The sequence below is a fragment of the Xiphophorus couchianus genome, chromosome 24, assembly GCF_001444195.1.
Source record: "Xiphophorus couchianus chromosome 24, X_couchianus-1.0, whole genome shotgun sequence".
NCBI lineage: Eukaryota > Metazoa > Chordata > Actinopteri > Cyprinodontiformes > Poeciliidae > Xiphophorus > Xiphophorus couchianus.
The window spans coordinates 10,907,868-10,934,771 of NC_040251.1; the positions used below are offsets into that span (position 1 = coordinate 10,907,868).

Consider the following 26,904-nt stretch of genomic DNA (forward strand, 5'->3'; position numbering starts at 1 on the left):
ACATGGATTTCTCCTGCAGATGAGAGAAATTGCAGACATTTGTTCCTTTGTGTGTTTCTCTCAGAGGAATAACGTGATATAAATGTTTCAACATTGTGACTTGATGCCATAAATTTGTTCTTATAAAAAAATAAAAGCCCTCATAAATTCTCTTGTCACATTTGACCATTTAACCTTTCCATGAATGTGAACATTCACAGATCATAAACCTTGGGGTCTCATTAAGTTTCCTATACTTTAACACCTGATCCATCCAGTGTAATGCTATCATTAATGAGTTAAAAAGGGGGGTGGGTGGTGGGATAGCAGAGAAGGAAGGGGTTTGGCGTAAAGAGGTAAAATATGATATTTGGCAGCTGTGACTACGATGAGGATGGAGTCCCTGCATAATCAAAACAACCAGCTGAGTTTTGTACATAATCCCAGAATCCACTTCACACACATTACGCTTGGCAAGATGGAGGAAAAAGAAGGGTGGGGAAACTGAGGCCTGGATGGGATAAGACATGGGAGGAGAGTGGGTCGAGGCTTCGAGAAACAGAAGAAAAGACGTAGAAGGTGAAGTTTATGGGTGTTTAGAGCCTGGGGTGCAAGTGTCAATGAGTGGAAAAATTATAAACTCAAGAAATCACAAAGGTCTTCACTCAGTTATGGACTGAACTGCATGTGATGTCATGTTTTTCTGTAACAAAACAAAAACATAAAATTTAAAAGTTATTCAAGCCTTGTTAATTATCAACATTAGTTGTTTCTGTGAGAAATACTTCAAAAAAGGTTTTCGACTGTGCAAAAGATCTTGACACTCTTACTTTTTTCTTCTCCTGCATGAACAGCAAATTGAACAGCACAGATCTGACTAAAAAAAATAATTTGTGAAAGACTATTTTGTGGGTCTTTATCGGTGAATATTTTATTGACAATAATTTGAAAAGTCTGTTTATCTCTTTTTAATAGTGCCACATTTATAAGGATAATAAGACAACTGAACTATCTGTTGAGTAGTTCAGTTGTCTCCTCAAAGCACGCTATGTTTGACTGATCTGGGACATGTGCTTTAGGGAAACTTCCAGCTGATGTTCTGCAAAACATCTGCAACATTATTTCAAGTCATAGACAAAGTTGGCATCCAAAGCAAAGAACACCACAAGGGCACCCTGTCACCACTTATCATCCATAAGCAGTCTTTTACAGATTTGCAGTCCAAGTTTACACAACATGGCCTTTCCTGCTGTGCAAACTGGTCCTAAGGAAGTATTTTATTGATGTATCTTTGAAAGTGACATTGCAGGGTGGAAATGAAAGCAATGAGATGCAATTTCTAAATAAAAACATTCAAAAATAAGCAAGTTATGCTCTCTTGAAGGAAAATAAACAACACTGTGTATATTTTAAATATGTGGAAATGATACTGTGGAAGGGTCATGATCACATCGTTTGCCATTTGATTCACAGAGGGGGAAATGTTTTTGCTGCCACACCCAGGCGGGTCAAGACAAAACAGTGTGAAGTGATGTCATAACTGCTGCTTATGTAAACCAGCTGTCCAATCTTATGGGCTGTGTGGGATTTAAATTCCCTTGTATCATGGAGCAGATGTATGTAGGCGCAAGTATGTGTGGCAGTATGTGCACATATGTATCTACCAGATATTCAGTTTTTTCCATAATTCAAAAGTAAAAGAAAAAAGCTCATTATGTATTTATAATTTTAAAAAAACATACAGAGTATATTTGACAAAATATTAATTTTGTCAAGAGTTTATTTTACTTTCTTTTAATGTTAATGTGTAATTGGTGCCTTATGTTACATCATGTAATTTAAAGTAAGTTTTGCTGTGGCAACATATCCAAAATATAGCAGCAATACAACAAAAGTGCATATATTTTAAATGCTGACCTGCTGCTTCCTTATAGAGAAAATGTTAATACTTTGAACATATATTATTATTTAAGGCTTCTTATGTGCTGTTTATTCCTAACTAGAACTATTTGCCTTGTTTACACTTAGTGGTAAGGCTAATAGCATACCTAATTAGCATCTGGTTCTGCATCCTATTTCATGGTCTGGTGTGACAAGGGAGCACTTTTATTGCCAGTTAAACTCACATTGTGTCATATTACTGTGGCAACATAAGTGATGCATTAGTGCATATCATGCAGAGAAGCAGTGAAGTTTTTCTGTTCCTCAATAAATTGACTTTTTTGTGTGACGCTAACTATACCCTAGTCCCATGGACCTACAACTAAAGGGGATCCAGCAATGGTGCAGGACTGCTTGGTTTTACAATGAAAACACACAAAATAGAGTATTGAGCCATACGGACTCCTGCTGTACAATTCAATGAAAAGCAACACTTTCACTGAAATGGGAAATGTTTCCAGAGAGATACTTTTGTTTTGCTCATAAATCATTGAAAATAAGAAGACATTTTATTGCCTTCATGTGGATCGAAACCACACCCAGTTACAGATTATGGTCTAGCTTAAGATTCTGTTCTAGAAGTCAGCTTAAGGTGGTATATTACATATTTTCTGACACATAGTGTCATTGTAAAGCGCAATCAACTAAATATGTTACCTTCAGTTGTCATGCACATGCTGCATATATAAAAAACAAATTACAAGAAAACTTTGCATCACAACCAACTTGAAATTGGCCTCTTTTTAAGAGGCGTCTATCATTTCTGGCACGCTCTAGAACATCATAACAACAATGCTTCTCCATGATGCATTCTATACCTTTTATAATGATTCTTAGAAGCTCAGCAGACACACAGTTCCACCAGGTGTTTGCAAAATCCTGCCCCCGCTAGAGATGGTGCTTTGGGTAAATAGGTGTAGCATTGTAGCATTTAGACATCCCTGAATGGTTGCCATGGGAGAGTCCAGGATTTCTCAAACATGTATGAATAAATCAGCACTCTGGGTATGTTTCTGAAGAAGGAATTACATTAAAACATAATATACAGCTCTAAAAAGGCTTTAGCAAATTACAAACAAAAAAATGTATTTAATATTTTTTGATTGTTTATGTATATCAGTCAGAAACTCAAAAACTAAAACGATGAATGAGTTGGATTACAGCTCAAGTTGTGAGATTTTAAATCAAAGTTTACAAACATTGATTTTAAAATGAATAAATACTTAAAAAAAAATTTTTTTTCTTAGACCTGGAAACTGTTCAAATCTAATTTTCTATTTTTTCTTTACATTTTAAGATTGTAGAAACCCCATTCAAAGAAAGATATGGCACAAAGTAAAGCAAACAGAGGAGAAATTGTGATTATTTATTTTTACAAAATTCAAGCATTTGTGAATTTGCTTTTTCAATGTTTACATTACAAAATTTGAAGTGTATTTTCAAAATGTTACAAAACGTTTCCAAAGAAGAAAACAGAAAAAAACCCATAGAAATATTAATAACAATAATAAAAAATAACAGTCACAACCTTGAGTATTATGAAGATCAAGCATTATTTAGTTGAAACAAGTTTACTTTTAAGAACATGGGTTATGAACTGACATATGAGGCATAAATACTCCTACACCAAGTGGATAAGCAACACAGTTATATACTAAAATGAGAATAACACTGACAAACATGACAAAAAAAGCTGAGAGTGATCATCAGTTGGTCTGTTGTCTTTTTGACTGATCACATGATTTGACAGTTTCCTCATGGTTCAGCCTCTTCAAGAGAAAAGGAAGAAACTTTGATTCTTCTTCCACTGCAGCTCATTCAAACGACAACTAATTTCATAAAACTGTACAGGTTTTAATGGCTAACATTCATGTTCACACTCAAAATCTTTTACACTTTTATCAAGTCATCAAAGTACAAAATGAAAAATGAAAGCCTAGATGCATGTACTGATATATACAGCCTATGGACGATGGAGATCTTAGTAAATGTTAACACTCACATGCAGCAAACATTTGAACGTGTACAGTGGGTTTATTTTGTCAGACAAGTTTGCAAATTTGCCCTGCTTTGCTCCTCTTCTTTTTGTCTTTTCTGGCTTAAAAAAAAAAAAAAATTAAAGACATTTTTATCCATGTGCTTATGCTGTGTTGCAGGAATTGTAGCGAGTTTAAGCCAGATGACAGGTGTTAGGCTGCTGGATTCAGCAGTATGTCACTGGCTGCAGTCTTCATAAGAGTTTGTGATGATTAATTTAAAAAGAAGAGCTGCCAACCTCCTCTTGTTGGTCTCAGTCTGACTGCCATCAAAAACCCAGGGACTGTCTTCGTCATCATCAGCACTATTTTTATCTGCCAATATTATCATCATCAGACTAGTTTTCCTAATGTTTGTTGAGGCAAACAGCCAACGAGGAAAAGAACCACAGCAAAGCTCTGTAGCTCTAAGAGAGGTTATTATAATCCCTGCTGTTTTGTTTTGTTTTGGGTTTTTTTGCTGTGGCCTCTATGGCTGAACAGGATAAGATACCAAATTTCTTTGTGTGGGCATGTATGCATCTGTGTGGATAAATGTATTAGCAGGAGGAAGTTCCTGGACTGCAGCAGTTGTGGGGCAATTTCACAGCTCTGTGTCTGCCGTCTTTGCAGTGGAGTGGCCGTTGGTGGGAGGAGAAGTCTCGGTCTTAACCGCCTCCAGGGACTCTCCATTAACACTGGGTTTCTCCTGAGTTTCTGGAGGAGGGTTCAGAGGGGCCTCAGACGCAAGGGTGTTCCCCTGATTCTCCTGATCCACTGGGAAGGCTTCCTCTGCCTGCAGCAACAGTACAATTTAACATTTTAAAAGATTAGAATATTGTCTTTTTTTTAATCTCAAGTCTTCTTTTCTATACCAGTTACTGATTTTATATTTTTATCTTTAATCTCAAATGTACATAATGCACTGCCCAATTGCACATTTGTCAACCAAATGCAAATAATGTGTAAAAATAACATGTTTGCCTTGTAAAGCATTTAGATAATTAAATAGCAACTAATTAAGCTTTCTTAATTAATCAGTCATCAACAAGTTTGAGCACCACTATAAATTTGTCTGCATAAAATTACTTTCTTATGAAAAAGTCATGAGAAAGTCAATATTTTTAGGTACTGTTGACAAAGGAGGTTCAACTGTTGAGTTGTATTTAACGATCCCTTACACTGCCTCTGCACTATAATAGTTTGTCACATGAACTTAAATATTTAAGGAAAATTTATTATTTTTTCATTATATTCAACAGATCAAACAACAAATGCATCAAATATGAAGCATTTTTCATGTTCTGATTAAACACTAAAACAGATGCGCAGATGGACCCAATAAGCCAGAATGTTTCCAGCACTACCCATAAACACACAAACAAAATACAGCCTCTTGTACGATCTCTGTCATGTTATGTGAGAGTTACAGGGAAACAGATGGGTAGATGAAACACTGATCATCGCAAATGCATTAAGGCCATGGAGAGCAGGGTGTGGGGCTCTGGATGAAGAACTCAGTCTTTCTCTACAGTTCATGTGATGGTGGGCCAGCTGCTTTCCCCAATTGGAACACTGCCAGGCATTTTCTACAAGAAAACCTTGCTGCTGCTTTGATTTCAGATATTCTAGTGTTACTTCATTAGAGTTCTGACATACAGATCCAAAGACAGGATCTGTATTGAGAAATTCAAAAAGAAAAATCATATGTGCAAAAGAATGATATACAGTCGTAAATCAGATGGGATTTGGCCAATGCCAGAGCTATTATTAAATTATAGGAAGAATGCTCATAAAAAATTTTCAAAACATGTCCTCTAAATGATGCAACCCTTTTATTTAACTCAAATTGTTCACACTAGAAAACAGTAAGGAGTGTATTTGATTTTAAAAGGATTTTTAAAAATGGCTTCTTTTGGAGGGTTATGAAACATCAATATGTTACATATCATGAGTTATTAATTTAGCATAATCTCTTTGCATAAAAAAAATATTTAGCTTCCAAACCAGCTAAGCATTATTATTAGTCCAGGTGAGACGAATACCAAGGCAAATTACTCTTAACAGCTCCATTTTTGAAAAATGTAAAAGTAATTAATAGGAAAACGCTAAATTATTGTCAAATACTTAAGTAAGAATCTTTAACCTTTTCAATCCAGCTGCACACTTCCAAAGATACACAGTGTAAAATCAATATAAACACATTTGTATGAACTGCATCACTTTTATATCAAACAGTTTCTCTGTCCAGGTACATTTACCAGGTTCCGTTATCAGTAGTTGTTTCACCGGGAAAATAATCTGCAGCGCATCACATACAACAGTAGAATGATTCATAAAACAGTTTTCTCTCATTAAGAACCACTTTAACATTTCTGAAGCTGGAACTTTTTCAAGTCAGAAATCTTCATTGCTTTGGTGCCACTTGGATTAACTAATATCTTTAGCTGCTACCTAAAGAATGATCTGAACTTTACAAAAGTAAACTTTATTCAAAAAGTGTGGACTAACCAGATAGTTGCCAGTTAATTTAGAATAAAGCATTTTTTACCAGGGGTACAAATAAGTGAGGAGAGTACTGTGATTAACTCGGAACAGAATAAATAAAAGACATTCTTACCAGTTTTTCTCCCTTAGTTTCAGGCTTCCGTTGACACTTGAAGTATCCCACAATCATGCCGAGGGCAGCAAGAAGACCAGTGACAAGTACTCCAACAAATACAGAAGAGTTTGATGATGGTGGGACGTTAACGTTTTTCAATCCCAACTACAAGAAAGTTTTATTAAAAAAATATTGGAGAGAAAAAGGTAAAATAAAATGTGGTTAATAGAAGTAAAAAAGAATCTTTGTTTGAAAAGATTTAGTTCTCAATTATCGTCCCAGATCTATGAGGTAACATTTAATTTGCTGTTGACATTATACAGTCAACTAATAAATCACTGATTAAGATAATAAAACAGGAAAACATTTTGAGAATGATTAAGCTGTAATAAAATTGTGTAGGGTAACATTTTAACGATCAGCTTAATGATGTTGTCATCACATTTCATGCTCTCCCTCACCTCGCCTTTCAAAGCTTCACTTTTGAGTGATCCAGCCAAAGAAGACAGTTTAGCTGCAGATCAAGAAAAGTTAGTTGGTATTAAGGCAAAATCAATAATAAAAACTTCAAATTGTTTTATCATAGATGCTATCATTAGTTACCATCACTGCTGGTCATCAAGACATTGCTGTTCTCTTGGAAGATTTTCAGATCACATTTTTCAGAGCTGCACCAATGTGCTAGGTTGTCCTCAAAGATGCGCTTTGTTGCTTCCTGTAAGGAAAAAAAACATATCTGCTTGTTTAGTTTCTATCTTATTAACCACAGTTTCAAAGTAATAAAAGACCATTAAGACATTAAATAAAAATGAAGCTTAATTGAACACTTACATCAAGAAAGTGGTCTCAAATAATTCTCTTTCAAGCTAGAAGACAAATTCCTATTCAAAATCTTTCTAACCACACCTGGTTTTATCCAGTCGTATCCCATATATATGACATCACCTCCTTGCGCAACTCTTAGTTCATTCTTCTATTGTAATAGGAGCCAGACAGTGCTCAATGACCCCAAAAGAGCCCTATGAACAAACCCCAAATCCCCACTTAGGTGGGAGTGGGCCCACAGCTGGACTCTGGAAATTCTTGGCTGTTTAAGTATAGAAACAAGCATGTGAGAAGTAAATAAAAGCAGCCAGAAATCTCCTGTGGTACAACATTTACATATTTTTATGTAAAACAGATTCCATTCACGAATGTATTTATTTTTGTGTCACTAATTTTGCGTTGCAATTATAAAACTGAACAATGAACATGCGTTAAAAGAGTTAATTTACCTTTTACTGAGCAGGTCTTGTTAGAATATAATTTAAACCTCCTGGCATTTTGGGTTTTTAGTTTAGTTTTTAGTTTTTAGTTTTTTTAGTTTCCTCACTTATAATAAGTTGCCTTCATGTTTGATCTTTTGTTTCTGATGTGGTTTCTACATTAATTTGACTTTTTTAGATAGTTGTCATAGCAACAAACCTAGTCAGTTGAGCATAGTGCTCAGAAGTGACCTTGCTGTGTAGTGCAACATAGTGGTGAACACTGTTCAGACAAACACATTTTTGTCTCCTGACAAATCCACAGCTCTCTGGAAATAAAATTCAGTGTGCTTATTGGTTAGGTTATGCTGTTTCATATTTAGCCATGTAGGCTTGTGTATCTAAAAACCTATTTTAAGTGGCCTTAAAAATGAAGTAATTTGACTTGTTTTATAGAACATCCAGTTATGTCATAAATGCAATTATTATATACCAAGTCTATGAGAATCCCCAATTAATCAAATGATGACTGGATGAAATAATGATTGGTTTAGAGGAAGCCATTGAACCATCGTGCACTTAACATGCTGAGGTGAGTGAATCTTCACCAGTACAGATGGAGTGTTTACATAGAGTAATTAAATGAAGTTTATTCATGAGTCATTTCATCACTTTAATTAATTAAGTTAATTAATCTGTGGTCAATAAATAAAGAACTACAAGAACACAAACTCTAAATAAGTTTCAATGTGACTTTTCGTCAGCAATGGAGTCTTGCACAATTAGTGTGGATATATGTGATGGTGGTTGACTGTATTACAATTTGTTTAAATGAAAAGAGATTATCTGCATTTTATTTTCTTTATGTGTTATGTACATCCTCCCTTTGTATCTAGTGTGAGTTTTCTGTCAGTAGCCCCATACAAATTCGAAAAAAAAAAGACTTGACAATTTAATGCATATTTTTTTCCATCAGTTTAAAAGTCAGGCGCTTTGGAAAACCATGGAAATACAACTTAGGTAGTAGTGTGATAAGTTAGGGTATAAGATTAAAGGATTATAAAATAACAACAAAAAAAACTTTTGACTGTTAACAGGTGTTAGAATGGGGACAAAAATAACCTTTGATGAGGATTGACAGTTGCTTAGGTTTTTATATATATATTTTTTTATTTTTTAAACACTATTGTAAATGTGTATTAAAAGTTGAATGCCAACATTTATCTTAAGTAATCCCAGAACAAGTAATGATCTCTATGCATTTTTTGTTAAATATCGGACACCAAGAACTCATGACAGCTAAAGAATGTCTGAGAAAAGTCTGGACCACTTTTTACACACTCTAGCTGATGCATCTAATTCCTTTATAGATTATTCGACTTCATCTGGGTGCACGTCACAGAAGGTCATGTAAAGGTCTTCTTCCAATAGAATAAAAGCCAGTCGGAGTGACACAAAGATTAGCTTTCTCTTCTCCTTTGGTGCATGCCAAAAATTGCAGCTGGCAGGCAGCTCAAGGAATTTAAAGAAGCTATAAACGAGACAAACACTTGTACTCACACAGTCCTTTGTTGTTACTTCAGCCTTAACAGCACTTTGTTCATGGATTTCTCCCTCTCCAACACACTCAATTTCAGGCTGCAAAGACAGAAATAAAGATTAAATCACACTTCATAAGGTTCAATGTTTTTCATTGCTCATAGAGCTCTGACAGGTTTTAAAAGATGAACTCAATGAGATCCTTACTGAAATTTTTGGCACATGTGTGTCTGTGATGACCCGTGAAATGTTAAGATCCTTGGGGTTCCCCAGGGTACCTCCATCTTGATCATTGTGTCTGCTTGTTGGGACATTTTCTGGAGCAACAGTAAAACCTGCAGAATCTCCACTGGGTCCATCAGAGGGAACGACAGTTGGGCCGGGATTAAGAGTGGAAACAGCAGCTGGGGCATCAGTTCCTATGGACATAATAGAGATATAAGGCCTTGATACTTGTGAAAAGTTTTAGCTCTTTGATAGTTAACAGCAGTAATTCAATAATGTCTTTCAAATGACTGAAAGTTACACAAATGCATTTTTATCCCAAATTTCTCACCAGCATTAGAAGCTTCTATGTTTGGTGTAGAATCGTCTTGACACATCACCTCGCCTGTAGGAAACAGAAAAGAAAACTTGAAATACTCCAGTGGTTCCCAAAGTGTGGGGTGCGCCCCCTAGGAGGTGCGGGGGGGGCTCGGGAAGTGGCATGGATGAAAAAAAAAAAAAGTTAAACAAAAGTGTTTTACTGTAAAGATGGTTTGTAGTGTGTTTTGTTGCAACCTGAAGTGTGAAATAAACTTCAGTGGAGTTTGAAAACAAAATATGTGTATAGATTTATGTCTGGTTGAACAATGTGTGTGCCCAGTTGATTTTTTTTTTTCTTTTTGGGGGGGGGATTTTATTGTAATCCATAGGGAGGCCCAGAAGAAAATCTTTAGGAACCACTGAAATATTCTAATGTGCACATAGCAAAGATACAGTATCAAGGTAGTTTACAATTCCAAGCATTTTCCTTTTTTTGCTGAATTGGTGATCCAAGCTAAAGATTCAAAGCAGCTTTTTCTGCTGTGTTAAAAAAAATAAAAAAAATTATAGAACTATTAGTAAGTGTGACTGAGATTGTTATTGCAGTTTTGGAAAAACAGAATTTTGAGAAAAATGAAACATGATCTCCTGCAGGCTTAAGTCATTACACCTTATTTGTCAAACATGTTGTTTGTCAGGTACAAGAAGAAGAAAAATTTAACATCTAAGAGACAATATTTGTAGACAACAGATAGTGCACTAAAACAATGTAATTGTACGAACCTGTGAAGTACATGTGATTAAATGCCAGATGATTGTGCAGAACATTAAAGTCCTCATTTCACCACTATGTAGAGTTCTTTTCAATACTTTGTGTGCGTCCAACTGTTTAAAAGCATTATGACTCTTTTAAACAGCTAGTACACAAGACTAGCCTAAGAGCACAGAGAGTGAAGCAAAGTATAGCAATTGGAACACACATTAGTGGTTTCAGTCAGGATAGTCAGATTAATTAATTTCTATGGTACACGTATGAGCCACAAATACAAAAGCAACTGTTTGACTTGATGGGTTGCTGATACATGCTGGGGGAAACCCCTTGGCAACAGCAATTACTTGTGGGATAAGTTGACCACTTCCTAGGTATTAAGTAAAAATATTCATTTGCTGTGGTTTCTATATTTTTAAGAAACATTATGACATTTTTAATTGGTTACTTGACATTTACCAACAAATGATTATGCCAACAAACAGCAGTAGGATTTTTAGCTGGATAATAAGACTAAATGAAGTGACAGTAATACTGTATAACACAACAGTTACTCAGATGTATCTTAAAACTTAGAACAACTGCAATTTAGTTTTTTCCTCGCTGTTCAGTCCCTTCCTACTTTATCCTAATTCTGGATTGTTTATGTCAGCAGGTATGCCTGCAGCATGTACATCTATAAAAGGCATCTTTGTGTTTTGGTAAATAAATTAGGTGAATAACAACTCTTTTATCGCACAAGACTCCGGCCAGATTCTCAAAACATTTAGATACTGCAAGAGTGAAAACATGAATTTGGACACTGGGCATCATAAACTCGTGCTGAAGGAAAGATGGATCTCTGTCAGATTAGCTTTAGCAACTCTTGTATGCGACATTATTTTGGTCTATGTAATTCTGCACAAATTTCCACTGGAGAGGTAGGTTTAATTAGGTGCTGTGCAAAATTATGTCTGTCAGATGAAAGCTGGAAAATTCAGAAGTTCTAATTTGTGGCTGTTGTAACTAATTTTGGGAAAGTAAGATATTAAAGTATGAAGATAATACACATTTGCAGAGGCTTTTGTGTGAGAAATTGTTCAATATTTTTCCTTTTACTGTCAATCTTGTGTTACAGTAACCTTTTTCACCTGAGAGTCTGCTGAAGTTTAACATTCAACAAGTGACAAAATCCAAAATAATTGGGACCATGGTGCCTAAATGACATTTTTTACAGCTTTTTGTTTTATCTAAATCCAGCAGTTTATGTGCTGGGATTGACTCGTGAACAAATGGTTTCATCTGCTGCTTATGGAACTTACCCAGAGGCAATTCACTGCTCCTAAGCCCATGCCAAGTTTTAAATGAATGAGGTCGATTATGTTTATTTTAGTATGAAATTTGTAAAGTTTTTCATTGTCTTGTTTTTCTCTCTCTCTTTTTAAAGGCGACTTGTATTGTCTGTCTTGTTCTGTTTTATTTTCTGCAGTTTTCATGTGCTCTACATGTGACTTTGTTGATGGCTTTTTTATTTTGGCTTGTTAACTCCTAAACTTTGTGTTCTCTTGTATTTCCTTCTCTATTTCTCTAGTTTTTTTTTTTGGTTTTTGGTTGTAGTTGGTACACACTGCAAAGTGTGTCCAAGAAAATATTTTACCAAGACCTATAAGCTTAGAATGTGGGTGCAAACTAAAATCTTACTTTGCTCTGACGGTCATTTTTTTCATAACCAAAAACACACAGGGACCAATTACGTCTACTATGTGCTAGCAGCATTCAGAATCAGCATGATGGAGTGTCGCAGCTTGTTCTGACTTGGGGTCACAAACTATCTTGAATGCAGCATGAAATGACACATGACTTGTGTTACACTGGGGCTATTGTGAAAAGTATGAAGCATGCAGAGTACAAGGTCAACACAGAATATTTTAGATTTACATTTCTAGATTTACATTGCAAATGTAATGATGTGATGTATTACCAATATTTATGTGATCAATTAAGGTGGAGTGAATAGCAGAAATAAACTGTGAAGGAATTACAGTTGTAAATTCAATTATTTTATTCATTGATGAATTGAAATTATGATTTTTCTAATTTTCACTAAGTATAATGCACATTATAAACCTGAAGTTATTAAATTCTTTCTACATGCCTTTTATTGTTTCACCTGCTTAATATTTAAATTCTTGCCTTGTTGCTTTGATTGTTTTTAATCAATTTGAGTCTCTTATCTCAACTTTAGTTAGACTTTCTGCTAACTAAAGTCCAGATAAGAGAGACTGAAATTGATTAAGAAAAATCATCAATTTGATTTTTCTATTCCGTAAGCAGCTACAATTGATTGTAGTTGTTTACAATCAGCTGTAAGCAACTAGGAAATCAGTTACTTACAACAGATTTCCTAGATTTGTGTCCCGGTTTGGAACTAAAGCTGACAACTGCAGCATGTTGATTTTTCCCAAGTCAAACAGTATCCATGATTTAGTATTGTTCACTTTACTGGTAATGCAACTGATACAGATAATCATGAGCTAAGGCCCAGAGAAATGTGAGAAATTGAGGGTGGGGTATCTAAGAAAACTAAGAGAACATTCATTGCTTTCTGCTTATCTGAGATCAGGTAATGGGGACAACAAGTCCAGGAGGGAAATCCAAACATTCCATCCCCCAAAAAGATATTTTCCAGATTATTCTTGGGTATCTTAGTTACAGCTTGGAGATGTAACTATCAATCCTTTTCTGGACTATTTGAGTTTTTGATTATTAAAATTTTCAGCAATTATAGCTTTTCTATTCCAAGGATTGTAACACATTCTCCAGATATCATGCTTTGTATTGTGCAGGACTCTGATGGGGACCAAACAAGTGATCTTGGTTCTGCATTAAAACATGGATGTCGATGAACATGTATGTGAATCCTGGTGCTTTTTGCAAACAAGAGAGAAATAGATTAATAACATAGTATTGGGATCTTTTTCTTGCATTACTGATCCACCTCTCATCATGACCATAGTTGAACCATAAGTTGAGATATTAACTTTTTTGATAAACTTTTATTTTAACACAAAAAACTGGACAATTGCTCAAATGAAATGCAGAAAAGGCCTCTGTCTGGACTATCAACCTCCTGCTTTATTCTATTATATATGAACAAGACGCCAAGATCCTTGAAGTCCTCTACTTGAGGCAGAGACTGTTCGATGGGAGCAGACTGCACAAACTCCAATAGAAGATCCAGTTACAGCACTGGAATTGTTTTTTTTTTATATTCTAAAATACAGTATGTACTTCCAAATGATTTGCTCTATATGACGTTTGAATACAAATGCAAGAACAAAACATTCTTAACTTTTGAAATCTACCAGTTTCACTGGAAATGTGAAAAAATTACAAACATCCTTTGACAATTCCTATTTTCCCATTTCCTTTCTTAGTTATTTCCAAATCCAGCTTCATTATCTAGAAGCGAGTGTTGGTAAGTATTTATGGCAACGGGTAAGTTTAAGCAGCTTGTCTTGTAGAGTAAAATCCTGGTAAGTTCATCAGTAAAAGCAAGATGTCTAGACCAAACATGTCTTAGGGTGGATCCTTCTTTTGAAGTTAACTTATAATAATTTAAACATTGTTTAGACATGTAAGCTAAGCACTAAAAACAAGAGAGAGAGTTCATGAGAGATAAATGAACTTGGCTTGGGTTAAATCATTTGATAATCATGGTTAAATACAAACCCTCTTGAACTCTACAAATCTATTAAACAGATGATGTTACTAAACTACTTTGGCTAAACAGATTCCACTTAAACATGTGCAGATTTTCTACAGCCACCTAAACAGAGGTAAAACTGTCATACAAGCTAATATAATGACAGCCTTGAAGAAGAAAAAAAGGCAATGAATGAATATTAGCAATAAGACTTTCCTTTTAAGCTTAATTCCCATAAAGACAATCAGTGTATAACTTCTAACCAAAACTTTCCTCCAGTTTTTAGCAATATGATTTGTGGACTGCTGACAATATCAGGTCACAAAGATTTTGAAAAATGTCTGAAGTGTTTACAATCCCTTAAACATGGGGGACCTAAATTCACTCTGTATTTATTTTACATCAGGTCAAAAACATGATCCTGTTCCAATATAATTTTCAGAGTGCCTTTCCAACAGTATAGACTACAGTCTATGCAAAGAACTAAGGATGAGCTCCACAGGTGTAACAATCTGAAGTCAGAGATATGTAAACAATGTATTGCCTCGTTTGTCATTGTGCTAGTGTGATGCCTCTCTGAGCATTTCAGCTTAACCCCACCTGCCCACTGAGAGTCCAACTGACAGTGGAAACACTCTCCTGAACACGCCGGACCATAAACTATTATATCAAACTGTGATGCAATGCTTAGTGGAAATGAGGCATATTAGTCATGCTTTTGAAAAATATGGAATTTATATAGGGACTAGGAAAAAAAAACATTATTGAGCGGAAGCCAGATGTAGAGCACACAGCAAGCGCAGAAAAAGATGTTTTGGTCAGATCATGCCAAAACATTGCATGAAAAAAAAACTAATACACTCTGAACCCACCATACCCCATGAAACACAATGGTGGCAATATAACAATAAGGGCATGCATTTCATTTGCACAACCCACAAATGGTGGGTTCTAGTTACTTTGACCCTGCTGGTCTTACTGCTTTATTCAAAAGTGCAACAATATGGAACTATTATATTTATGTTCTATGCTGAATTGACTTTGTTTTCCTATTTTCTCTTCTCTTTCACTTTTTATAACCTTCAGAAGGTCTAACTTCTGTTGAATCATACATTAAGCTATTTATATTGTGTAAATGTAATTATAGTTTTTTTTTCCCCTGCTCATTGATAGTTTCTTAAATCAGTTTTATGTAAAAATGTGTCTCCGGCGTGCCGTGGTGGCGTAGGGGATAGCGCGACCCATGTTTGGAGGCCTTGAGTCCTCGACATGGCTGTCGTGGGTTCGATTCCCGGACCCGACAATATTTGCCGCATGTCTTCCCCCTTTCCTGTCAGCCTACTGTCATATAAGGGACACTAGAGCCCACAAAAAAAATGTGTCTCTAGGCATGGATGTGGGCATTTTTAGCATTCCACCACTGTGGACACACACTGTGAAAGGAGTCTTAATTCCAACCAGACATCCCAGCATTAGTGTAAACCATGGAAAACTTCAGTCTTAACACAAACACAGGAAAACATACAGAAACATAACCTTAGACTCTTCCCACTGAGTTTCAAGATGGGAAATGAAAGCACAATGTTATGGCTGCATAGGATGTAACCTCTGGGTTTATGTGAATGTCTTTTTACGGTTCTAACGTTATTTATCACATTTCTTCAGTTACCCGGATTATCAACACGTACTGTAGATTATAATTAGTGGTAGCTCTGCAAGCAAAAGACTAAACACCTTTTCTTAAAATATATGCCATAAACATCTGAACGTACACTATGATGAAGCTCGTTTGTCAGTTTTTACTTTTTGGGAATCACATTTAAGCTGAGATTAAACATACTTTTAATTAGCCTAGATTTCTGCTGATTTTTTGGGGGGGGAGGTTGGATGTAATATTCTGATCTTAAATGTTTTTCATGTGCTTAATTAATCTGTATATTTGCTACAAATATGCTACACTTTGTGAATTAAGTTAATAAAATAAACAAACTTTTCAATGATATTCTGATTTATTAAAAATGACCATATAGGAGATCTCTAAATTGGTTATGATCATGCCACCTTTCTTTGGAATGCATAAAAATATCCATGACAGCCTGGTAAAAGCTTGAGAACGAATTGTATATTCTACTGTATCAGACAAATAAACACTGGAGTGTTATTTACTTGAAACCTTGTATTACACAATAGTAAGGTTGGGATATGAAGATATGTAACAATAAAAATTTCCTGGACAAACTAACATTTAATTAATTATGGCAGATCCAATCTCTCAACCCTGGAATGCACTTCCATGAACTTCCCAGTCTCTGAAGAGACATGAGAGAGCAGGGAGGTGTGATGATTAGCTGGAGGAAGAAGGACAAGGTCTTATCATCAACTCTCACACTAAACGTATTGTGAAGGCTAGTTAGAATGTTTTTAAAAATGGTTCCTTAATTTCCTTTCAGACATCCTCCTCTCAGCCCTTCCTCCACCAGTTCTCACTGGGGACAACCCTTCATCCTCCCCCTCACTGGCCAGCAGATGCAGTTATGGCATTTTGTGAACTCATCTTTACTGGAAAAACTAGGTAACATGATTTTCTCTGGAGGGAGTGCAGTCTGTAGTTTAAAATTATGATAGTAAGTGTAGACACCACAATATACCAGTTAGTAAGTTTATGTTAAGCTTGGTAATACTCTTGTTTCCTTACTCCTTTTTTAACTTGAACTCACACATTAATCTGAAACAGCAGCCAACCAAACTTGGCATGTCTCTGTCTCCATTGGCACCACGTCTAGATATTTATTATCTCCCAACTTCACCCATCTGTCACAGCATTTTGCACTGAGGTGTAACAGCCATTGTTACTACCATCCCTGTGTTTAAATTTAGGGCCGGGGTGTTGCAGGAAATGGCTGCAAACGCAAACATTGTTGTCACACTTGATTAAACTGCTCCAGCTGAGAGTGGGAACAGGGGGACAGGACTTTTTCACTTATAAATTATGGCATTTGAAGATGAGTTTTGCTTCCTCCCTAGGGGAGACAAGGGAGGAGACCCAATAGATGGATGGGGGAGAATAAGGGGTGCAGCTGCTGTAAGTGTCCTTTGGGAGCTCTTTCCCTCCCTGCGTACGCACTGTGCTGTGAACTCATGAAGGAGGAGGAAAGCCTCAGCCCTAAAGCTTGGGATTATGATTTGACCTCCACCCAGACTGCAGAGACAACACATTGGATGTCATCATTAGCCACACCCTCAAACCATTACTCATCCAGATGTCCACAGAGGACCCCCAAAATCTTCCAACCACACTTTTTCTGTTCATGTTTCTTTAACAGAAAGAGGCTGACTTAAGATCATTTTAGAAAATACGATACAGAATCAAAACACTGAGACTAAGGCTTCAAATACCCTTTAAACATTTGTAAACTGTTACAACCACAAACTTCAGTGCACTTTTGGATTTATGAAAAGTATAATGTGGGTCTGTTTTTACTGTTCAGCTTTTTCCATGTGTGTCATGTCACGTAAGAGGATTTCTTTTTTAACAATGTATTTCTTCTTGCTAGATTTCTTGTGTGCACAGTCAATGATTCTCCTACCTGAAGACTGGATCTCTTCAGCTTTTCTGCAGTTTCACTGCACATTGTGTCTCCTTCTCTGATCAATGTACTCCTTTTCTACCTCATTTTTAATCGACATGCCATTTTCTCTCAATTTCACAAAATGTGAGAATACAAAGTACGGAATATATAATTTTGTTGCCAATTATCTTTACAAATACGGAAAAAAAACTTGGTTGGATAAACAAACTTTTTTGTTGTAACTACTGTTGTAAGAAAAAATATTCATGTAAATTAAGTAATGTGTATGGACAATGCTGATGTCCTTGAACATGAGAATTATTTTTGTTTGGGGTGGTGAAAGTGGACTTTTCCTCTTTGTCCACTCCCTTTGTGTTTTCCAACAAAACATACGATAGCTTTTCAGGGAAAAAAATGGAAAAGAATGGACAAGAGTATTGGAATGATATCCATGCACATCCAAAGAGGAAGTGACCTCTTTGAACTGCAGAGGGAAACGTACTGAGACCTACACATGCACATCACCCGTCACCAGAACTACTACGAACTCCTAGAGCAAACAACATGACCATTGTGTTCTACCCTGTCATCACAATGAAATAGATGAACTGTAGTCTGGTGAAAAAGTTAAAATTTCTCTCCCCAAAAAATTTCTTTTCTCCATTCTCTCTCTTCTTACTACATTTCTGAGTGAAACTGGGGGACAACAACTGAAAACAGTGCCTCATGATTGATATCAACCTCTGAGAAACGTCTGTTTTTATTCAGTCTCGAGTTTACTCATTAAAATAGTTTGAGCCGGGCAGTGAAACTTTAAACCTGTTTCCAAAACAGACTGTTCATTTTCCGAGTGGATTAGAAGCTGGAAGCAGCAGCAGCTGCTTCAAGAAGCTGCTAACTGCTCTCCTGTCTGTGTCCGAGCCGACACCAGCAGATGTTGGTGGACTCATTCCAGCTGCCGATCTCTGCGGGGGAAAGAGGTTACTAAAAGACATTAGAACCTATGGCCCTACACGCCTAGGACGAAGTGGAAGAACAAAACTTCATAATAAACATTTGATAAACTTTCTGTGCTTGTCATGGAATCACATACCCTCTGTATTAAGTATTCACACATGTAACACAAGGGAAAGAGTCGTCCAAACTCAAGACTTCCTAGAGCAATAAAAGACCAGACCTTGTTCTTAATTAAGATGTATAAAGTATGCCTTTAATAGCAGGCAATTTGGCCCACATTAATTACCATGAGCCATTATTTGAGTCGTCAAATGGCTCCAGCGAAGGCTCATTAGGTGCTTTTGTTTCCATGGATAAACAGTAAAACTCTCTGCAGGTACAGCACAGCCTGGTTCTCCAGCACAGAGTTTGTGCATTCCCTTCAATTTCCATCTTTATTTTCCTTTTAAACAGCTGAAGCTGTGCAAGAGAAAAATGTAGCAGTCCTACTTTCAGCTGACCGACAGTGTGCAGCACCCAGAGGAACTGGGTTATTCTGTGCTTCAGAAAAAAAGAAAACCCTTTTTTTTTCAGTTACCTCATTAAAAGGCCTAAACCGTATAAACTGTCCAGGTCTGACTCCTGGTATTGGCTGTGGGTAGCATTTAAAAAAGACCAGTTTTTAACAAAGTCTGTTTTTTGTGTGAATGGACTGGAATCTGGGATTTAATCAATTTTAACAAATTTCAGACATAAGGAATAAGCCTTTTTGACCCTTTATATTGACATTTAAATTTAAAGAGAAGCTGTAGCAGTTTCCTGGCTGGGACATGTGACCATCTCTAGCTAGCCCTCAAGCAACTTAATAAAAAGTGACAAGCAACAAATCTAGCAACTTTTTAATGTTATCTAAGGCTTTTGAAGACTCTCAGCATGAACGCACATATTGTTCTTATTCTTCTTAATAAACAGTGGGTGCTGCCGGTCCCCTCCCCATCCCAAGGCACTCACAGTTGATCCAGTCTTCATGCTTCAGTCTGTCTCAGCTGCAACTATATTCACAGCCTCCAGCTATCTGAATCTAGTTAACATGTCGGAGCAACAAAGAGGCTGACAAGCTGAAAGTCTGACAATATAAAGGAAAGGAGAGAACGCAATGTCTGGAGAGTCAAGTGTAATCCTAATTAAAGACTGTACAGGATGTTAGTTCACCACATTCTTAGATCTCCCAAGGTTTCACACTTTCACATTAATTTTAATGTTAGTACAGGTTGTCTAAACCTTGCCTAGAGCAGAGATTTCATGATCAAAATTGGTGTGGCTCATATACCTAGAAATGTAAGTGCTGAAAAGAGAATTAGCAGTTTTTTCTGCCTACTTTATGCCAGTCACAGCCAACAGCGATAAAACAGCAGCAGGGTGCCAGGGGAATAAGAAACAATACGTTCTCCAGAACGGCAGTAATTGGGAAAGGAAGATCTGAACTTTGACGTGGCTTCTGCTTTTCATTAAGTTTTTATATATATATTTTTTAACTAAACACTGTTCCTATTTCCCTCAAGGCAACCCCCTTTCCAGAAAAAAAATATTTATGAGTGGAGGTGGTCGTTTTGTTTTCTGTTGAAATGTTTTCTGAACAGTAGGTGATAAAGGAAAATACATTAAAAATGGCGCTGACACATTAAATGTACTAATGAACAAACAGAAGATTCAACAATAGCAGCTGCTTTGCAACATTTGGACCATTTTTGATCTTGATGAAGAAGTTTCTGAAGTAAAGAGACGTTTGACAAAACTCAGACTCTAACGTTAATTATTTAGCTCACGCAGGTTCTTAGCCACAATTTCTGGCCCAGATGGACACACACCCTGCCTGACATAAGACCACTATCTGCCAAAAGCTTATATAAAGACCCACGCCCTCTAGTTGATGACGTAATTCAAACTCTAACATCACATCTTGGGACTTAAAGAATGCTGGTCAACAGCACGGGGCCATGAGAAAGAGAGTGGCAATATTTTGCCTGTGTTTTCATTGGCAGAGTGAAGTTTCTAACCGAGATGCAAAAGTTTCAACTGTTGGAGCAGTTGATGTCGTCAAATTAAATGCTTCGACCTTACGTTAACATCTTTTATTAGTTAAGCTTATGCGAGTCAAAGGTTATCTGCCTATCTCCTGGGGATTTTTGCACACCAGAATCTTCCAAACAAGAGTGAAAATCTTTGTTTTAGTGTGGCCGTTTTGAAACAGCAATTGTCACAGCTTCTTCTGCTCTGGCCAGGCCCCTGACTTTAGCAACAGGAGGAGTCATTGTGGATGACATGGTGAAATAAGCGAGAAAAGATGTTTTTCTCCCTGGCTGGAGCAGATGTAAAGCTTGGGTTTTCCCCTAAAAGAGAGACACACAACTTATAACGTACTCTGGGAACTTTCGAATGACATCATCCAACTCTGCAAAGCATGGCCAGTTCAGTGCTGCATATTTGCACGCCTGCATAACTACCGACTGGCAGCCATGGGAAGTGGGAATTTAAACCAAATCTGTTTGCTGGAGAGTCGAGATGATTGAGTTGCTTGGATATCGCAAAGATCTCTCAAATAATCTTGGCTCTACATCTCTCTCTGTTCTCAACCATCTACTCTTGTTTGGTTGTTTAAGATTTGTGTTAAGAAACTATCAATCACTACTGCTCTCCAGATGCAAATAAACAAAAAAAAGACAAAACTACTTCATCCATGGATCATTCTTCTCACTATAGTGCTTCCGATAGATGTATGCTGTATGTTTTCAGGTAAACCATTCCACTGAAGCTCTTGCCCTCTTGGAAGGCAAACCTTTGGCCCAGCCTCAAGTCCTTTGTTGTCTCCAGCAGTTTTTTCCCCTAGAGTTTAGCTATGTCCACCTTTCTGCCAACTCAGACAAGCTTCTATATCCATGCTTAAGAAAAGTTATCCTAAAGTATAATGTTGATGTTTGTATTGAAGATAATGAGCAGTGTTTTCTGCCGCTCAAATTGTTCCATTTTAGTCTGATCGGACCAAAACTTAATCTTCCACACGTTTGCCTTGTTCTCTACCACTAGCAAAATTAAAAATAGCTAAACAACACCTCTGACCTTGTCAAACACAGATTTGACCCCTGAAAAATGCTAAAATTGCCCACTCAGGATGCTCCATAGGATTGCTAAAGGTGGCCTGAGGGATCTGTCTTTAAAAGGTTAAGACCTTATCCTTTAAGCCTCACAAGTTGGGAGCTGCAGCAGCTCCCAACCAGACAAGCCCCAGCAGATCCCCTGGCTTCCATTATCCTGGCTAATGGTTTCCTCTATCCTGCAGCTGGTCAGAGTACAACTGACCAGCTGCATCATGGAGAATGTCCTCCTCTAGGCATGAGCTGACCCTGTTACTTGACCTTTGTTTGAGCTTTGAACTAAGTATTCTCTTCCAATGTATAACCCTGACATACACCATTTTAAGAAGATAATGAACAATAACCCTAGTGGGCATAACCTTTGGCTAGCAAAGGACTTTTTCCATTCCTAAAAAAGATTATGAATGATAATAATTACTGGTGCTAAATTTGTTGAAGCATGGACTGATTGGTTATTTCTCACAAGATGAACCAAACTTGAACAAAACACAAAATCTGCATTGAACAGAGTTGATAAAGAGGGTTTTTCATCGGGATCAAAACAAGCTAATCGAGCATGAGAGATCAAAACAGTTCATGTCTTTGAATATCTGTTGACGTCATTGACCAATCATCTGACCCAGATTTTGTAGCATTGAAAATACACTGTCTTATTTTTTTTAAAGTATCTGGATTGCTTTCTGTAACTTGTATGGTGCCATTAAGGCAGTTCAAATTGTGTTTATCTACTACTAAGATAGCTACATGAGGTGACAAACACTTGTCTGAGAAATCTCTGCATATAAGTAGGTATGAAACTATCAAGTTTTCCTTCTCTAAGCTGTAAATTTGCCTGTGCAGTTATAACTTTTCACCATGGTGATGGTTGTACACAAGTCTGAACATTGTAGCAGGTCTATGTGATCTCAGAGCCAACATTACAGCATAGAAGCCAGGGTGGGTCTGCAGACACCCTCTTGATATTCCATCATTATATTAGTCTATAGATCACTGGAAGAGCTTATAGGTACTTTGTCATTAAGATAATTATGTCATTAAGATATTAAGATAATATTTGTTACTGTGTTATTTGCTTTAATGTCAGGTCAAATCAGAGCGCTATTTTATGGATGTTGGTCACCTTTTTTCATTACTAGCTTGACAGGAAGACCATGCAGTAAATGGCCCAGGGATCAAACCTTGGACATCTGTAGTAAATATTTGCTGCTTTTGTCTTAACCTCTCAATGCCAATACAGCAGTTAAAAATATTAGTAAAATAACATTGACATAAACTTCTATAACTCTTTGGAGATTTGTGTTGTTTTATAATGGTAGAAGTCCACTTTAGTGTTGGGTCCTCTCAGAATAGCTGTTAGCTTAATTCTTCCAGGTCAAACTAATCACAACTAAATCGAACAGTTTGGTTAAGCAGCTGTGAAATTTCAGGGATTCAGGCTATTTCAAGATAACAGAAGTCTGATTAGGTCCTGAACTCTCTCTGACGCTGATTGTTGACAGAAGAAAAGGAGATAGGGAGTGGTCCACAACCAGTGACTTTCCTGTGTCAACACTGTGCTGAGAACAGAGCATCAAAAACATTTCCGGTCAGCATAACTGTCTGATAAAAAGGTAAAGCGAGGTAAAAGTAAAAAATATCACAATTTAGGAAAATGCTATTTTGCAAAATTTTTTTATTGTCTTATATTTCTATTAGGAACCAGAAATGTTAACAGAATTTTTGTCATGCTATTATTAATTGTGCAGCAATGCCTCTTACAAACATTTCATAGGTGATCAGCCATCTGTTGGGAGGAAATGACTCTTCAAAACAAACATGATCAGGGATTAGAGGTTTGTAAAAGAGTGTTTGCATAAACAGCTCTGACCTTTTTGAGATTACATTAGCTTATGCATCTGGGACCAACAGTGTTATCTACTGTAGGTAAAAACTTGAGCCACCCATTTCACATCGTGCCTGTTTTGCAGTCACGTTTGGGGATTTTCCTTTTCGCTCTGCAGATTATTTTTGCTCTATTGCTTTTCCAGATTAAGTTGACCAAGCTCTATGCCGTGCAGTGAACTTGGCGCCAAATTTGTTATGAGTGATATTGGGCAGCAAAATAAAAAAAAACACTTGACTTGATTGGGAGTACCCAGCGTAATTTGATTCTCATGTAAATCTAATTACCATCTGTTTCTCTGCTGCGGCATAGGGTTTGTGGTATGCCCTTTTATTGCACAAGTCATGAACATGTTCCACCATCTCATGATCATTTCCCGGTTAAAGTAAACGATTCGCTCTTTCCATCAGTCTGCAATATTCCTCCTGGTTCTCCCAAGGTCAGTCCAAACATTTAAATGCATCTGGGGCCTGACAGCTCTGCAGAAGTCGTTACAATTGGCTGGAATAAAATCAGCACCGCCTTACAACTACTCCTTCCAACCCATGCATCACCCTGCAATTAGCATCATGCCTTGAACTGATTTGGAGCATACTGCCCCAGTGAGTACGCAACATGAAAGCGCGCACATTTACTATTTACATGATAGATTAGGAAAAAACACAGGTAGAAGACAGATTTTTATCCTCATTTCCAATTTAAATGTGTTTTGTGAGGCTATGAAATCACATATATTTTGAAAAAATGCAAATACAAGTAGATTGTCTATGTGGTGGGCATGTGGTTTGAATGTGGCTTTATCCATTTTTTACAAATTCAAAGACGTTGTAGCTCCACCCAGATGCTCGACAGGATGTAGAGCATAAGGATTTTCAACTGAAACTTTCCGTCTCCGAGCAGATCCTTTGTGTCTGCAGCCACCACACCACTAAGAATACGTCTAGATGTTCATGTGCAAGCCTACTTTATGGAAAGCCCTCATGCCCAATTAGGCATGGGATTTCTACTAACATATAAATATACATTTTCTTTCCTAAAATTATGGAGACAAAACCAAATTTAAAAAAATCTTGAAATTCTACAAAGAATAATAAAAATCCTTTCTGGAAACCACTAAAGGTGTGAATGAAACAGTGAAAAAGACATGCTGTAATTAAAAACAGACTACTCACTGCTAAACAATAGAGCGCAGAGGAGCAGAACTCCAGTCATGCTTCTGCAGAGCCCATTCATTCTCCACATGGATGCGGCCATCCTCTGTTCGAATTCGACACGTCTGGCGGGACTTTGTGTCTGAAGGGGGAAAAAACTGTGGGAAGTGAGGGCGAGCTAGTGGGCTACGGGAGCTTCTCTTGTGAGGTCTGAGAGAGCAGGACAAGAGAGAAGGATAAAGCCTGGCTTGTGTTCCGTCTCTCTTTATACGAGCCCGCTCCTTCAGCCTCCCTTGCTCAGCTCTTTCCACACCCCTTTTCGAACTGCCTCATGTTAACCCATTTCCCCCAAAGCAACGGCCCCTGCTTCCTCCCTAGTCTCAGTGTGTGTGTGTGTGGGCGTGGGCCTGGGGGTGCGTGGGCTCGTGTGTATGTGTGTAGGGATGTAGAGCAGGCAGTAAAGTGTGACGAGATGTTTCTGGGAAGAAGGCTGGGTGTTGTTTTAACTCAGCTTTGTTGGTACTGGGTCATGTTTCTTAAACAGAGGTACAAGTTCTATTGGTAGTACTCAGGTTGTTTATGGTGGTACTCAGAAGAATTGTTGATATTAGTTTTGCAAAAAACTGTTTTCTACCTTAAAGATTTGTTCTGTTTTTGATTTTCTGTCACACATGTTTCTGATGGTCATACAATTTGTAATACAAGACAACCTGATCAAATACAAATTGCAATGTGTTAAAAGCTATCCAAAATAAATCCTTGTGCCAAATATGAAAAGAATTGGTTATGCACACTTGGCAGCTTCATTTACCATCAAACATTTGCGATAACTGCCAATGACTCTTTACCATCGCTGGGGCAGAATTTGGACCCACTCTGCATTGTACAATTGTCAAAATTAGAGATAAATGTCAGAAAGCAAAAGAAACAAATCAGTCCCAGACCATCACACTAGCAGCACAAAGTTTGATTGTTAAAATTGTACTATTTTTCTGAAATCATTGTTGGTTTTACAACAAATCCCAGGAAACACATTTCTAAAAGCTCAACTTCTCTCATTGGTACACAGAATATTTCCAACAACCGTGGTTCTTACATTGGTACTTCCCTACATAAAGAAAGATTCACAGCTGCTTGACGTTTTCTCCTTTTGTAGATAATGACTCTCACTTTGATTCACTATAATCCCATCCATCCATCCATTTCCTGTTCACCCTTGTCCCTAATGGGGTCGGGAGGGTTGCTGGTGCCTATCTCCAGCTACGTTCCGGGCGAGAGGCGGGGTACACCCTGGACAGGTCGCCAGTCTGTCGCACTATAATCCCAAACATTAATATTTATTTTGAAGCCGTTTCCAGACTGATAAATGTAAATGACTTTGCCATCATGTGTTCTTGAATTAGTTTATATTAGGGCATGATGTGCTGCTTTTTAAGATCTTCATGCATATTTTATGTTGTTAGACTGATGTTCAAGTCTTCCTATACATCAGGAAGTCTTCAGGACTGGGTGTGGCTTTAATGACTTAAACTAAAACATAATTTGGTCCAGATTGGAGAACCAAGCTTTGGGACTTGCACAAAAATTAATCTATTTATTTATCCTTTATATTTATAATGTATGATTTTTTTTTTATTTCATTAGACTTAACTGGTTGCAGTGGAGTCTGCTTGGCCACCATCATCGGTAGATATGGCTGATGATGGGGGATTTTGTGATAGAAACAGAAAGTCATTAAGTGGCATTAAGTGGGATACAAACTGAAAGAGGAACAAATAAACAGTTTATTACTGTAGCTGTGTGTGTTGCAGTCATGTTAGTTTTAGATGGTGACAAAATTCCAACTTCGTCACTTGGAAGACTTCATGAGTACTGTGTTTTTCCAAGTTGGCACTTCAAGAGTGTGACTTTTAAA

The 26,904-nt window shown here is 37.1% G+C and overlaps 1 protein-coding gene and 1 long non-coding RNA gene across 3 annotated transcripts; one reads left to right on the plus strand and one right to left on the minus strand.

The window, feature by feature from the left end:
• Window positions 1–3,267: 3,267 nt before the first annotated feature.
• cd34 (CD34 molecule) lies at window positions 3,268–25,257 on the minus strand. Of its 2 annotated transcripts, XM_028011034.1 has the most exons (9): window positions 25,011–25,257; window positions 9,877–9,930; window positions 9,528–9,739; window positions 9,342–9,419; window positions 7,141–7,252; window positions 6,999–7,051; window positions 6,556–6,702; window positions 4,537–4,731; window positions 3,268–4,496 (listed from the first exon to the last, which is right to left on the minus strand). In XM_028011034.1, exons 1-8 carry the CDS (start codon window positions 25,090–25,092, stop codon window positions 4,540–4,542), a joined length of 930 nt encoding a protein of 309 aa, XP_027866835.1. In that variant the 5' UTR covers window positions 25,093–25,257; the 3' UTR covers window positions 3,268–4,496; window positions 4,537–4,539. The 2 variants fall into 2 exon arrangements, with proteins under 2 accessions (XP_027866835.1, XP_027866833.1); XM_028011032.1 differs by having other exon boundaries at window positions 3,268–4,731.
• On the plus strand, window positions 15,626–18,808 carry LOC114140806 (uncharacterized). The gene is made up of 2 exons (XR_003594689.1): window positions 15,626–16,871; window positions 17,854–18,808. It is a non-coding gene; the product is annotated as an uncharacterized LOC114140806 (long non-coding RNA).
• Window positions 25,258–26,904: the final 1,647 nt, after the last annotated feature.